Source organism: Bos indicus x Bos taurus, chromosome 18 (genome assembly GCF_003369695.1).
Source record: "Bos indicus x Bos taurus breed Angus x Brahman F1 hybrid chromosome 18, Bos_hybrid_MaternalHap_v2.0, whole genome shotgun sequence".
NCBI classification, from domain to species: Eukaryota; Metazoa; Chordata; class Mammalia; order Artiodactyla; family Bovidae; genus Bos; species Bos indicus x Bos taurus.
The window spans coordinates 51,192,967-51,208,301 of record NC_040093.1 but is presented as its reverse complement, the minus strand read 5'-3'; the positions used below and the strand labels follow the sequence as shown (position 1 = coordinate 51,208,301).

The 15,335-nt window shown below is 52.0% G+C and overlaps 2 protein-coding genes across 7 annotated transcripts in view; one reads left to right on the top strand and one right to left on the bottom strand.

Moving 5' to 3' along the window:
* Positions 1 to 67: 67 nt before the first annotated feature.
* Positions 68 to 15,062, top strand: ZNF276 (zinc finger protein 276). Of its 3 annotated transcripts, none has more exons than XM_027513765.1 (11): positions 68 to 186; positions 5,168 to 5,471; positions 5,730 to 5,776; positions 5,874 to 6,320; positions 7,183 to 7,261; positions 8,427 to 8,510; positions 12,752 to 12,862; positions 12,931 to 13,006; positions 13,149 to 13,266; positions 14,368 to 14,467; positions 14,536 to 15,062. In XM_027513765.1, exons 2-11 carry the CDS (start codon positions 5,188 to 5,190, stop codon positions 14,762 to 14,764), a joined length of 1,575 nt encoding a protein of 524 aa, XP_027369566.1. In that variant the 5' UTR covers positions 68 to 186; positions 5,168 to 5,187; the 3' UTR covers positions 14,765 to 15,062. The 3 variants fall into 3 exon arrangements, with proteins under 3 accessions (XP_027369566.1, XP_027369565.1, XP_027369564.1); XM_027513764.1 differs by lacking the exon at positions 68 to 186 and adding an exon at positions 396 to 893 and having other exon boundaries at positions 12,752 to 12,853; XM_027513763.1 differs by lacking the exon at positions 68 to 186 and adding an exon at positions 400 to 893.
* The window catches only part of FANCA (FA complementation group A), a 37,791-nt gene continuing 37,286 nt past the window's right edge, over positions 14,831 to 15,335 (bottom strand). For 3 of the 4 annotated variants that reach the window (XM_027513745.1, XM_027513747.1, XM_027513749.1), the window contains one exon: positions 15,032 to 15,196. In XM_027513745.1, coding sequence (XP_027369546.1) covers positions 15,089 to 15,196 — 108 coding nt within the window. In that variant the 3' untranslated portion in view covers positions 15,032 to 15,088. Of the gene's footprint in view, positions 14,921 to 15,031; positions 15,197 to 15,335 lie in introns of those variants that run through there. The other variant, XM_027513746.1, reaches the window with a different exon arrangement.

The window sequence follows — 15,335 nt, the reverse complement described above, 5'->3', positions numbered from 1 at the left end:
GCCCGGACCCACTTCCGGCAGCCCGGACCCACTTCCGGCAGCCCGGACCCACTTCCGGCAGCCCGGACCCACTTCCGGCAGCCCCGCCCCGCTGGCGCGCTGCGCGCTCTGCTCCCGGGGCCGAAGGGGCGGAGGTAGGGGTGACGGAGCTCTCAAATAACCTCATTACGCTGTAGCCAAGAGCGTGTAAGTGCAACTACTGCTGCCCGCACTCCACGTCGGTGACAGGCCAATCGCGTAGACCGTGTCCCTTGCCCTCAGGCCGTACTACTCGGCCCTCCTCACTGCGCCCCTCCCCTCCTCACTCCGCTCCTCCCTTTACGCTCTCCTCGCCCTCCCCTCCGGTGGTCAGCCCGCCCCATCCAGGTCTCTTCATCCTCCTCCTCCCCCCTCCCTCGCCCCGCCCCTCCCTCATCGCCTCCCCCGCTTCCAGTAAGTCCAGCGAAGCCGAGCGGCGGAGTCGAACGGAAACGAACGAGCACAGTCCGCCTAGCGGACTAGAGGCTCCGGACGTCCTACCTCGGCCCAGCTAGCCGAGCGGGGCCGGGCGGAGCCGGGCCGGACGGAGCCGGGTGGGGCGGAGCCGGGCCGGACGGAGCCGGGTGGGGCCGAGTTGGGCCGAGCCGGTTCGGACGGGGCGGAGCGCTGGGGCCGAGCTTAAGCAGTCTCCACGGCTATGAAGCGGGACCGGCTCGGGCGCTTCCTGTCGCCCGCGGCGTCCCGGCAGCGCGGGAGTTCGGGCCGCGGTAGTTGTGGCGGAGGCCGGGTCCGGGGCCGCCCCGCCCGCAGCGGTCCCGACGTGGCCGAGGCGGCTGCTGTGGTGGCGGCGCGGCTGGGCTGGGGCCCGGCGCGGCCCTGCGGGGACGCGGGCGAGGACGGCGCAGACGAGGCAGGTGGGTCCGGCCGTCCGGTCGCGAGGGGCGGCGGATGGGACCCCTGTGACCGTAGAGTGCCCTCGGTGGCCACCGGGACCCCGCGGGACCCCCCGGCCCAGGGTGTCTCAGAAAGCGGACTAGGCCTCCCCGCTGGGAGAGGTGAGGCGGCCTCCCCGGGACGCCGCAGCTGCGCGGGGTGCTCTTTCGCAACACAGCTGACCCGTCAGCTCCCCTCAGAGCTTGAGGAGTAGTATAGTGCTCGAGTCGTGCCGTCTGTCGGGCAGGCCTGGTTTCAGTCGTGGTTTTGCCCTGTGCTTTTAGGATAATGGCTGAATCTCTCAGGGCCTCAGCTTCCTCTTCGTTAAAACAGAACTAAGGATTAAGCATAGGAGTGCCTGGCCCCCCCGCCTGACGGACTGTAATGGGGGTTAATATGCACTTGGTCTTAGTGTCATGCTTTTGCCCCCTCAGAAAAGACTTCAAGCTGCTCTCCTATAATCCCGGGGCAGAGAGGCAGGGGCATCGTCTACTCCTGCAGTCAGGAGTAGAGACCCCCTGGAAAGCAGTGTGTGGACGTGACTCCTTCGCTTCTGGCCTCAGGGGAGTGGTGTGAAGAGGAATGAAGTTTCCAGCTCAGTTTATGACGGTTCCATAGCTGTGGAGGCATTTATATACTCAAACTTTTTTTTTGAGAAAAAAATTTGATATATAGTTGGCACATAACATGATGTTGCTTTCAGGTATGCTAGCTAACACCCATCACCACTCCAAGTTAGCAGTCTTTTTCCCTTGTGATAAGAACTTATAGGATCAACTTTAAAGAGCTCTTAGCAATTTTCAGATATACACAAAAGTATTATATTGTAGACGACGTCACCAGGACGTGCTTTATAACTAGAAGTTTGCACCTTTTGATCACTGCACACCGCATTTCAGCACCTCACTCCCCTTCTTTCAACTAACAATATATCTTTTCTGTAATCATTAGTTCATGATTTTCTCTTTTTGTAGATTCCACATGTTAGTAACATCATATGGTATTTATCCTACTCCATCTGACTGATTTCACTTAGTATAATGCTAATAATGTCTATCTTTGTCATCGGAAATGGCAGAATTTTCTTGTTTTCTAATAGCTGAGTAAATATTCCATTGAGTATATATGCCACTTTGTTTATACATTCATACATTGATATACACTTTGGTTGTTTCCATACCTTGGGTATCATAAATAATGCTGTAGTGTATATAGGGGTGCATGCACGTACCTTTTCAAGTTAGTTTTCATTTCCTTAGGATAAATACCGAGCAGTGGAATTGCTGGACTGTATAGTAGTTTTATTTTTAACTTTTTGAGGAATCTCTGTACTGTTTTCCATAGTGGCTGCACCAAGTTACATTCTCACGAACTGTACAAGGGTTCGCTTTTCTGCACATCCTCACCAACACTTGTAATTACTTGTCTTTTTGATGATGGCCATTCTGATAGGTGGGAGGTAAATGTCTCATTGTGGGATTTTTTTTTTTTCTTCATTGTTTTGATTTGCATTTCCCTCAGTACCCTTGCCTGGAAAATCCCATGGATGGAGGAGCCTGGTGGGCTGCAATCCATGGGGTTGCTAAGAGTCTGACATGACCGAGCGACTTCACTTTCACTTTTCACTTTCATGCATTGGAGAAGGAAATGGCAACCCACTCCAGTGTTCTTGCCTGGAGAATCCCAGGGACGGGGGAGCCTGGGGGGCTGCCGTCTATGGGGTCGCACAGAGTCGGACACGACTGAAGTGACTTAGCATGAAGTAATGTTGACCACCTTTTCATACACCTGTTGGTTATTTGCACATCTTCTTTAGAAAGAGGTCTCTTCAGAGCCTTTGCTCATTTTAAAAATCAGATTATTTTTGTTATTGAGTTGTATGAGTTCTTTACATATTTTGATTATTAACCCCCTATGTGATACATAACTGGTGAATATTTTTTCCTATTCAGTAGGTTGCCTTTTCATTTTGTTGATGGTTTTCTTTGCTGTGCAGAAACGTTTTAGTTTGACATAGTCCCATTTATTTATTTTTGCCTTTGTTGCCTTTGCTTTTGGTGTCAATCCAAAAAATCATCTTCAAGACCGATGTCAGGGAGCTAACTATTATGTTTTGTTACATCGAAGTTTTATGGTCTTTCAAGTCTTTAAATCATTTTGAGTTGAGTATGGTATAAGATGGTCTAGTTTCATTCTTTTGCATATGGCTGTCCAGTTTTCTCAACACTATTTGTTGAAGAGACTGTCCTTTCCCCATTGTATCTTGGCTTATTTGTTGTAGATTAATTGGTTATATATACATGACTTTATTTCTGTACTGTCAATTCTGTTTCATTAGCTTATGTGTTAATTTTTTTTTTTTAACTAAAAATATTTATTTAGGTGTGTTGGGTCTTAGTTGTGGCATGCAGGATCTGTGATATTTGTTGCAGTATGTGGGATCTTTAGTTGTGGCAAGTTCCCTGACCAGGGATTGAATCTTGGCCACTTATAATAGGAACGCGGAGTCTTAGCCACTGGACCATCAGTGAAGTCCCTTTATGTGCCTCTGTTTATGCCAGTACTGTACTGTTTTAATTATTGTAGCTTTGTATTATAGTTTGACAGAGAAGGCAATGGCACCCCACTCCAGTACTCTTACCTGGAAAATCCCATGGGCGGAGAAGCCTGGTAGGCTGCAGTCCATGGGGTCGCGAAGAGTCGGACACGACTGAGCGACTTGACTTTCACTTTTCTTTTGTTTTTTTTTTTTTGACTTTCACTTTTCACTTTCATGCATTGGAGAAGGAAATGGCAACCCACTCCAGTGTTCTTGCCTGGAGAATCCCAGGGACGGGGGAGCCTGGTGGGCTGCTGTCTATGGGGTCCCACAGAGTCGGACACGACTGAAGTGACTTAGCAGCAGCAGCAGTATAGTTTGAAATCAGGAAGCATGATGCCTTCAATTTTGTGGTTCTTTCTCAGAATTGCTTTGGTTGTTCAGGGTCTTTATTGGTTTCATATAAATTTTAAGATTGTTTTATTTTTGTGAAAAATACCAATGAGATTTTGATAGGGGTTGTTTTGAATTTGTAGATGACTTTGGGGAGTATAGACATTTTAACACTGTCTTGTTAATTAATGTCAATTGTCTTATTATTTGATGTCAATTAATTATTCCAATCCATGGTCATGGACTACTTATTTGTGGTTTCAATTTTTTTTTGTCAGTGTCTTATAGGTGTCAGTGTACAGGTCTTTCATCTCTTTGGTTATATTTATTCATAGGTATTTTATTCTTTTTGATAAAATTGTAAATCTGATTATTTTCTTAATTTCTAATAGTTTTTTATTAGTATATGGAAATCAACTTTTATATATTGATTTTGTATTCTATAACTGAATTTGCTTATTCTAACAGTTTTTCTGGTGGAGTCTTACAGAATTTTCTATATGTAATATTATACACAAACAGATTGTCTTCTGTCTGTATGATGTGAGTGGTTTTTATTTTTCTTGCCTAATTGCTTTGGCCAGAATGTCCAGTACTGTGTTGAATAAAAATGGTGAGAGTGGGAATCCTTGTTTTGTTCCTGATCTTAGAAGAAAGCTTTTAGCTCTTTACCATTGAGTATGATGTTAGCTTGGGGCTTGTCATGTATGGCTCTTATTATGTGGTGGTATTTTCTATCTGTATACAGTTTATTGAGGATTTTATCATGAATGGATATTGAATTTTGTCCACTACTTATTTCTCCATTTATTGAGAGGAGTATGATTTTTATTTTGTTAATGTGTGTCACATGAATTGATTCGGGAAGGTTGAGCCATCCTTGCCTCCCTGGAATACATTCCAGCTGATCATTGTGCATGATCTTTTAAATTAAGTGTTGAGTTCAGTTTGCTGTTACTTTGTTTAAGACTTGTACATCTATGTTTATTAAAAATAAATATTATTTTATTTTCTTGTTGTGTCCTTGTCTGGTTTTAGTATTAGAGCAATACTGGCTTTGTTTTGGAGGCATTTAGAGTTCTTTGAAAGGATTTTCCACTCAGAAGACCCTCCACTGGCCATTCTCCCAAAAGACTGTGTGTTCATCTGGGAGCTTGGAGCCAGAGCCCTGCCTCTGGCCCAGACCTGGACTTGTATCTAAGGGGCGTGTCTGGGGAGGTCCCACTCCAGGAGCTGGGGCGGGGGGCTGGTGGAGTGTGGATCTCACTTCGCCTGGGAGCTGTGTTCTGCATGCCTGACTTCATGTTTCCTGTGCTTGCCCAGGAACAGCCCGGGCCCTGGCCATGGGGCACTGTCGCCTTTGTCATGGGAAGTTCTCCTCCCGGAGTCTCCGCAGCATCTCCGGCAGGGCACCTGGGGAGAGCTCAGAAAGGCCACCCCCTGGGGACCGTGTTTTCATCCGGGATTTCCAGCGCCTCCTGGGCGTGGCTGTCCACCAGGACCCAGCTCTGTCCCAGTTTATCTGCAAGAACTGCCATGCCCAGTTCTACCAGTGCCACGGCCTCCTCACATCTTTCCTGCAGCGAGTCAATGTTCCCCCGACAGGCCGCCGGAAGCCTTGTGCAAAGTAGGCGCCCCTTCCCTCCTTTGCTGGGGGCGTGCAGGAGACCCTGTGAACAGGGCTGCATGGGCACAGGGCAGCCCGGGTGCCTGGTGAGGCAGACACTCATGAGCACCAGTGCGCTGGGTGTGTCGGGAGACTGACCGGAGAGCACAGGGCGGGGAGGGCCTGGTGGGTGGCCTTGGAGGAAAAGGCTCAGCCTGCACACACAGTGGCCACTGGGCCCCATGCTTGCTCTTGGTGAGCAGCCCTGCTCCTTTGCAGGGTCGGTGTCCAGCCACGGATGGGGCCAGAGGAGGGAGCGTGTGTGGGTGAGTGCGCCCCCAGGGTGGGGTGCAGGGTGGGTGGGAGGCGGGGGGACCCAGATGCTGACTGGCCACGGGCTGGCGTCTCTCTGCCTCTCCTCAGTGGACCTGATTGCTTCGAGCCCCCAGGGCCTGCGTGGCTTGGTAGGGTGGGTGCACAGACACGCGGCCGGCTGCGGGGCCCTACCTAGCCTCCAGAGGACGCTGTCCTCCGAGTACTGTGGTGTCATCCGGGCCATGTGGGGCTGCGACCAGGGCCATGACTACACCATGGACGCCGACTCCAGCTGCGGGGCCCTCTTGCTGGACAGTGCTTTGGGTGTCAAGTGGACGTGGGACAAGGATTCAGCCCCGCGACTCCCCCAGCATCGGGGGTTCAACCCCACTGGGGCTGCCCCTCAGAGCTCCCAAGGCAAAGCAGCTGCGGCTGGGGCTGAAACCGAGACACTCCCCAGCATGGACACAAGCCGGCTTCCTTCAGATGGTGACCCAGTGGGGCCGGGGCCGGGCCCCCCGTCTCAGCCAAGCCTCCCCCCGGGTGGGGCCCCAGGTAGGCGGCTCCTCTGGGCTATTTGACCAGTATTCCTGGTCCTGAGCCGGGCAGGGCCCTTGGCAAGAAGTGGGTGTTGTGGTGGTAGCAGTGGTATCATACGCAGAGGGGCAGTATAGTAACCAAGGCAGCCCTGGCACCGCCTCATGTGCGTCTGACAGCAGAGGGGCTGAAGACCCCGTTTGAGCGCCTTCCTTCAAGGCATGCTCACCTGCGATCCAGGTGTTCCTCCAAGCCTGCTTTGGGCCAGGGCACAGAGGGAGGAAGAGCCTGGGCCTTTGTGGGGCATGAAGGCAGCTGGGGTCAGGGGTTGTCCCGAGCCAGTGCAGGTCACTGCCTGGGCCTGTCAGTGCCCTGTGGGGCCTGATCCTGTGGCCCTGTGTGTTGGGTGCAGCTGTTCACCAACGTGGTATTAGAAGGGCTGGGCCGGCTTCCTACCCACGTCTCTGAGCTTCCATGTGGGTGCCAGGCTGCTCCTGTGAGTGATGTTTGCCACCGGATGGTTCAAAGTGAGGCAGTACTCATGCTGGAGGGCTTCACTGTTCTTAGAACTGCTTGGAGTTTTGAACTGTGTGCCTGCAGTACTTGGATACCAATGATCTTTTTCGATGTTCTGAAGCATCCCAGAGTGACTGGATCTGAACCTCTGGGGCAGGGCTGGATTTGCTGCTGTTACTACTGTTGGCAGGACATGGGGGTGGCATGGTGGGTTTGGCTATGCAGGCCTTGTGGGCGGGGGCGCCAGGAGGTGAGTGGATTTGGAGGCATAGGAACCCTAGGCGCCCTGTCATGCCTGTGGGGAGCACTACCACGCTGTTCCCTGGGGTGACAGGTGACTGGAGTCTTGTTCTTTGTTTCCCAGGGCAATTGGGTGAGAAGCAGGTTCCATCTCCAACCTCGGATGATCGGGTAAAAGACGAGTTCAGTGACCTTTCTGAGGGGTGAGAGAAGAGTGGGTTTACATAGCCTAACATTCCTCCTTGGCAACCCAACGCCACCATCCCAGGGGCTGCAGCCTGGCTCTCACTGGCCTCCCACTTTCTCTGTTGGGAGGAGGGGAGTGGTAGGGGGTGCTTAACAGGCTTCCATTTTTGATTGGGGGCACTTCGGACCTGATGGAGCTGCACAGGGGGCCCAGCCAGGTGTGGACATCACTCTATTTAGATGGTCCTCTGGCTGCTGGCTCATCTCCGCCTCCAAGGCTGAGTTTTATGCCAACCCCAGATGTTACTAGAACAGAAGCCAGCCTCTGGCTGTTTATCATGGTGTTTGTGGTGTGGAGTGGAGGACAGACCTTCTAGAGTCAGGCAGGACCACCTGTCTGCTCCTGGGGCCACCCCCTTCCCCGTCTCCAAGATCAAATCTCTCAGGGTGGAGGCCGCACGCCAGCTGACCTTTCCACCCTGCCTTGTGCACTGTGGCTGGACCACAGATGTACTTTGTCCAAACAAGTAGAACGACAGCGTGATTTTTGGTGCCAGTGACAGATGACCCAGGTGTTGGAGGAGAACCAGTGGGTGCCAGAAATCCACCCCCCACCCCAGGTCAGGAGGCTGTGGCTGTCCTCCAGCCACCAGCCATCCTTGGGCCTTTCTCTGTGGGGAGGGTGGCAGCCTGTAGGGGCAGCTGAGGCATGCCAGCCAGGCTCTGTCTGCAGACTAGCAGAGCTTATGTCGTGACTCACATTTTAGGGTAGAGATTACAGACATGCAGATCTTTTTCAGGTCTTTGTTACCCTTTGAAATCACTGACAGCTGGCCTGTCATTTGGGCAGGTGTTTCTAGTTACGGGAGTGAGGTGACATTCTAAAAGCCCAGTTTCTGCGAAGCTACCTCTTGTGAGGGTCTTCCCCTCTGCCTGGGGCCCCGTAGGCTGACTTTCTGAGTTTGGGGTCCTGGTGTGATGAGAGGCATGGCTTACCAGGGATCCTCAGCCTGTGACCCTGGTTTTCCCTTTCTTTTAGGAGATGGTATTAGAGTATTGGGGATTTTAGGCCTTCTGAGAAGTAAAACATGTAGTGTGGGGATCCACATGGTGTTAGACAGGAAGTTTCACTGCCTCCGTCACCTGCTCCAGAGCATTGCTGAAGGTTCTCTTCTTTCCTAGAGATTTCCTGAGTGAAGATGAAAATGACAAGAAGCAGAACACCCAGTCCTCGGATGAGTCCTTTGAGCCGTACCCAGGAAAGAAGTAAGGGGATGGTGGTGCCATGAGCTCCCTGGGGTTTGGGAGGTGTCCAGTGGGTGACCTGGAGATCTGAGCCTGCCCTGGGGGCAGCGGGGACCAGACAGTAGCTTTCCCCTGTCTGCCTTGGTCAGCACACGCTCTGCTTCTCTAATGGCCTGACCTCACCAGCCCAGTGAAGGGTGGTTTCTGGGTAGCCCAGGACTTTCCCAGTTCAGCACAGGGACCTGGCCTAGTGCAGCACTGTGAATGTGATCCGTCCACCCACCTGTATCTGCTCTGGTTGCCTCTGGTCCCCCACTCGCCTTCTGCCCTCTGTGCCCAGGGCCTTGGCGACATGGCCACCTGGCCCTGCAGTTGCTCCGGGTCTACCTCTGGCCCTGATCCCTTGTTGAGGCAGCCCACCTCCCACAGGGTTTTGTGTTCTTGCTCTGTGGGTGCTGGCAGAGGAGGCTGGTTATCACTGTGTCATCCTGGGCCCAGGAACACCCAAACGCCTCGTTAGTAGATGCCCAGCTTGGGCCTTTGATGTAGAATGAAACCACACCATCAGCCAGGAAAGTGCAAAACAAAATGGAGAAGCAGGCACAACTTCCTTTTTCCTTTGTGGGTGGAGACAAGAGAGGCGGTGGCTTGGGAGTCCCCAGTTGGGATGTGGGACTGGGTCACAGCCCTTAAGCGGGCCTGAGTGAACAGATGCTGCTGGGCCAGAGGGGGTGTCAGGAGGGCCAGGATGGAGGGGCCAGGTCTGCTGCAGCAGGAGCCCTTGCTCTCCACCCTGATCTCCATGAGCCCACCTCTTAAGTCCTGCTGCCAGCAGTCCTAGGGCAACTGGCATGGGGTTAGGAGAGGGAGAGGCCCTGCCCTGCCCTGCTCCAGGTGGAGACGGCACGCAGGCGGCCCCCCTGCCCTGGGTTTCTGGGAGGGCGCACAGACACTGCAATAGGACGGGACACATCAGGTATGTGTTCAGAAAGAAAGTGGAGTCGCTCGGTTGTGTCCGACTCTTTGCGACCCCATGGACTGCAGCCTGCCAGGCTCCTCCATCCATGGGATTTTCCAGGCAAGAGTACTGGAGTGGGTTGCCATTTCCTTCTCCAGGGGATCTTCCCAACCCAGGGATTGAATCCAGGTCTCCCACATTGCAGGCAGACGCTTTACCATCTGAGCCACCAGGGAAGCTGCAATGTGTTCAGAGGCCTTGGTCAGATGGAACGTTAGTGGAAGTTGTACCTGTTGGAGGCTGGAGCTCTGGGCTCATCCCTGACGGCCTCTTGGTGCCTCCAGCACCACAACACGAATGCCTGCTGACGTCCTAGGATGTGGCCTAGGTCCATGTGACCTTGCAGCAGACGTGCCTGTCGAGGTCCTCAGCCACAAGACAGAAGGGGACACCAGCTGCCGGGGCTCCCACAGGAGCCTGAGTGGCCACTGGAAGGAAGAGCACCAGCAGCCCCAAGTTGGGCCTGTGAGCGCCATCCTCCCACGCCTGCAGGGACCCCAGCCCCTTGTCCTTCAGGGACGCACTGGGAGACATGGAGGCTGCTCCTGCTCTCAAGGAGCATGTGATGTGGTGCGAGCACCGGGCATGGCTGAGCTCTCACTAGGTGCCTGAGCGGCACAGCAGCGGAGGGTGGAGGCCAGGACCGTGGCCGGGTGGCAAAGAATAGTCATAGACAAAGAAGGGGAGGAGCAGCCTGTGCAGTTGTTGAAAAGGTTCTTGTTAATATTACTGTTTGAAGAGGAAAACAGCTGTTCATGTTTTTATTTGTGGTAAATTAATACACAGCAAAGGTTACTGTTTTACCATTTTTTAAGTGTACAGTTCACTCCCGTTTCAGAACTTTTACAATGTTGTGCTACCATCAGCACTGTTTCCAGACTTTCACCATCCCAAACGCATCCTCATGAAGCAGTGAATTCCCTGTCTGCCCCTCAGGCCCTGCCCACTCCTAGTGTAGGTATCCATTCTGGGGACTGTGTGTGTCTCTTTCCCACTGGCTTCTTTCACTCAGAATAGGGTTTTTGAGATTCATGCATGTTGTGACCTGTCAGTTTGATTCCTTTCTATAAGGTCCTATTAAAGGGACTTTCCTGGTGGTCTAGTGGTTAGGATGCCACATTTCCACTGCTGGGGACATGGGTTTGATCCCTGGTCGGGTTGTCATGCAGCACATGGTATGGAGGGACCACATTTTGGCTGCTGTCAATGGTGCTAGAAAGGTTGGTGTAACAATTACCTGTTTGAGACCTGTTTTTGATTCTTTGGGTCCTATGGTACTTTTAACTTTCTGAGGAACTGCCATAGTTTTCTACAGCAGCTGCACATTCTACATTTCCTGCTGCCGATGTACAGGGGTTCTGATTTCTACACATCCTCACCAAATCTTGTTATTTTAGGTCCTGCTAGTGGATATTAAGTAGTATCTCACTGTCATTTTGATTTGCATTTCCCTAGTGACAGTGATGTTAAGTAGCTTTTCATGTTTGTATCATCTTTGGGGAAATGTCTGTCCAAGTTCTTTGGCTGTGTTTTAACTAAGTTGTTTGGTTTTTTTGCCACTGAACTGTAGAATATATTTTGCCCTTTTTTCACTGTCTTGAAGTCCAGTGTTCCTGTTTTTACTTTTTTAGTTTACTGTGCTTTTGGTGTCATATTCAGGAGAAACCATTACCAAGTCTAAGGTCATGGAAGATTTACCCATAAGAGTTTCACAGTTTTCACTTAGATTTAGGTCTTTGATCCATTTGAGTTACTTCTGTGTATGGTGTGAGGTACAGATCGACCCCACTCTTGCATGTGGATATGTGATTGTCCCAGCACCTTTTGTTGAACAGACTGTCCTTTCCCTAGTGAGTGGTCTTGCTACCTTTGTCAAAAGTTAGTCGATTGTACTTGCAGGGGTTTATTTCTGGTCTCTGTTTCTCGGTATGTCTGTCTGTCTTTATGCCAGTACCATGCTGCTTTGATTACCGTAGCTTTGTAGTAAATTTTGGAATTAGGAAGTGTGAATCCTTCAGCTTTGTTGTCTTTCAAACTTGTGTGGCTATTCAATGTCCTTTGAAATTCCATGTGAAACTTAGGATTTTTTTTCTACTTTGTAAAAAAAACACAGAATTTTTATAGGGATTGAATGTATAGATTGCTTTGGAAGATTATTGCCATCTTTACAGTTTTAAGTTTTCCAGTTCATGAATATGTTTCTACTTGCTTAGGTCTTAATTTTCACAGCATTTTCATAGTTTTGTGTACCAGTCTAACTTTTTAAGTTTACTCCTAAGTATCTTATTTCTTTTGATGCTATAAAAAATGAATAGTTTTCTTAATTTCCTTTTTTGGACCATTCATTTTAAGTGTGTAGGAACAGGACTGGGTTTTAATGTGATTTTTCCACCCTGCAACTTTGCTTAATTTTTCTGTGTAGGTTCTTTAAGGTTTTCTACATATAACATCATGGCATCGTGAATAGAGGTAATTTTCTTTCCTGTTAATTTAGATGCCTTTTTCTTTGCCTAATGGCTCTGGCTAGGACTTTTAGTGCTGTGTTGAGAACTGATGAAAGTGGGCATCTCTGTCTTCCTTCTGATATTAGAGGAAAAGCTTTCAGTTGTTGACCATCGAGGATTGCGTCAGCAGTGGCTTGTCATTATGGCTCTAGAAGTTGACTTCTGTTCCTGACAGATTTCCTTACATTCCTGGATCTAAGAAGAGGTGTGCATGTCTCTTTAAGACTTTGAAGGACACCAAGGGGGAAGCTGCTCTGTTTGGCCTGGTCCTCAGGGCCCTGTGAGACTGGCTGAGGTGCACAACCCCATGCTTGGAAGACAAGGTCCCCACTGCCTAGGGTCTGCAGTAGGGGACAGCAGTGGGTGTGGAGCTCCCCACTGGTTGCTGAGGGTCTCCTGGCAGGTCCCAGGAGAGTGGATCTGGATCTTCTTTCTAGCTTCCCCCACTCCACTATTTTCCCTGATGTCTCCAAAGTTGTGTTTTGGTGTGACAACAGGGAGTGACACTTGGCCCTGAAGGCCCACTCCTGGGTCCTGAGGTGGCAGAGCAGGGCCTCCACCTCCCCAGAGTCTTTTTAGCTCTGGTGGCCAAGCGTCAGTGTGAAGGCCAGGTGGTCAGCATGGGGACTGGAGGCTAGCCCTGGAAATCCAAAGAAACTACCTCAGTGTTTAAAGAAAAATGAGCACTGTGTATGCAAAAGGTCAGAAACATCACTGACCAGTGTTGTCTTTTCTTCCAGGGTGTCTGGTAGGAAGAGTGAAAGCAAAGAAGCCAAGAAGTCAGAAGAACCAAAAATCCGAAAGAAACCTGGGCCTAAGCCGGGCTGGAAGGGCAAGCCACGGTGTGAGAGGTGAGGGGCTGGAGCGGGGGTTGCACAGCCTGTGGGGGCCGTGGCTCCACGTGTGCTCTGCATTGCAGGGAGGAACTGCCCACCATCTACAAGTGTCCGCACCAGGGCTGCACGGCCGTGTACCGCGGGGCCGACGGCATGAAGGTGAGGGGGCTCCCAGGAGAGCGCACCCCCAGCTCTGCTGACAGGGCCTGCCTGGGTCTGTGCCTTCGCTGGGAGGAGGCACGTGCGCTGCTCTGGGGTGTTGGCCATGCCAGGGGACTCACGCCCCTGGTCCCTCCCACAGAAGCATGTCAAGGAGCACCACGAGGAGGTCCGGGAGAGGCCCTGCCCACACCCCGGCTGCAACAAGGTGTTCATGATTGACCGCTACCTGCAGCGCCACGTCAAGCTCATCCACACAGGTGTGTCCCCTCCCCTGCAGATGGGGCTCCCGGGAACTGACACTGAAGAAACCCTGGTGCTGTCCTGTGAGTTTATTGTGGTCTGTTTTACATCATTGTGTGTGTCAGTTGCTTAGTCGTGTCTGACTCTTTGCGACCCCATGGACTATAGCCCACCAGGCTCCTTTGTCCATGGGATTCTCCAGGCAAGAGTACTGGAGCGGGTTGCCATTTCCTTCTCCATTTACATCATCACTGGAAGAAAATGGTATATGCTTTTCAGATTATAAAAGTAACCCAAAGCACAGGGAAGGTGGCGCCCGTGATCACCGCCTTCAGCGTGTGAGGTTGCTACCGCTCCTCTCTGAACACGCGTCCACGGCCTTGGACTCGTGTGTGCCAATGCTCGTCACTGCTGTTCTGCCCAGAAGGCAGCTCTCCCGACCTGCAGCCCCCATGTCCAGATAGTCCATCCTAAACGATATCTTTGCTCTGTTGATCTTTGTACAAACGACTGACTTCCTCACTCTGATTTGCCCACTTAATGGCTGGCTCACAGTCCCTTGGTTTCACAGCATTTCATGCTGTGAGTGTTCTTGTCTGTTAGTCCAGACACAGTAATTCCCTGGTGTCGGGTCAAGCTGTTGTAACTCAGTCTGACCACAGTCGTGACCACGAGCAGTTTTTATTTTCAGCACAGAACAGTCTAGACCTCACAGTTTCAGGACGATTGCTCCTAGTCACGGAGGAGCCTGCCTGTGCGGCTGCGTCACATGTTGGTAGGCGTGCAGTGACGTAGGAGAGAAGCATGTGGTCTTGCTCCAGGTGCATGGCTGGGGGTGTGACGTTCAAGTTTTGTTGAAAAGCTCTTGTAAGACTGACTGCCACAGTGGGTACCCCTGTGGTGGGGACAGTCCTTAGAGTAGGAGTAGCTGTAATCAGTCATCTGTGAAATTGCACTGATTGGGCTTCCTCTTAAGAATTGGTGCTCCAGAAAATAGGTTTAGGGAAACATGCTACAGCCAAGTGACGTGGGTCAGAGCTGTGTCACCTGTGAGTCAGGTGCTTGGGCACCAAGGGGACAGTGTCAGGGCCTGTGGTCACTCCCTATCTGGTCCCCAGAGGTGCGGAACTACATCTGCGATGAGTGTGGACAGACCTTCAAGCAGCGGAAGCACCTCCTGGTCCACCAGATGCGCCACTCGGGAGCCAAGCCTCTGCAGTAAGTGGGGGGTGGTGGCCCTCCCACTGGCAGCACCCTGGCCCTGGCTCACTGCCCCCATCCCATAGGTGTGAGGTCTGCGGGTTCCAGTGCCGGCAGCGGGCATCCCTGAAGTACCACATGACCAAGCACAAGGCTGAGACAGAGCTGGACTTTGCCTGTGACCAGTGTGGCCGGCGGTTTGAGAAGGCACACAACCTCAACGTGCACATGTCTATGGTGCACCCGCTGACGCAGGCCCCGGAGGCCCCGCCCCGGCCCGCAGCAGGGCAGGTGGTGAAGGCTGAGCCCACCTGAGGGCCTGCCTGCCCCAAGCTCGGGTGGTGACTGAGGTTCCAGCCTGTGCGCAGAGTGGTGCCCTGATGTACCCCCACTATGCGTGCTGGTGGTGATGGTTCAGTCTACGGCTCCGGGGTCTTGTGGCCTCTGCTCTGGGACCAGCAGTTTCTTCTCCTATAACCAGAGTGACTTGGGCCAGATGCAGATTTTAGAGAACTGATTCCTCTTCCCCACTAAAGCAATTGAGATTTGTAACCCACTTTCCAGGGCAACAAGAGCTCCATGTCATGCTTGTAATAAATTATTTACTGAGGAACTGGGCAGTGCCCTGTGCAGATCGGGTCAGAAGAGTTGGGGCTCCTGGGAGAGATCGGGGTCCAGCACAGCCTGCCGCCTGCTCAGGAGGGCAGCACTCACTTCCGGGTCACAATCTCCACTCTCAGCCAGCAGCTGCAACAAAGCCCACATGCTGGGCCCGTTCTGCCCCCGTCCCTCCCGGGCCTGGATGCTGGATGCCAGCTTTCCCCAAGGCGTCCAGCATCCTCACGTCACACGGTGACATGGACCTAAACACAGACACCGCGGTGAG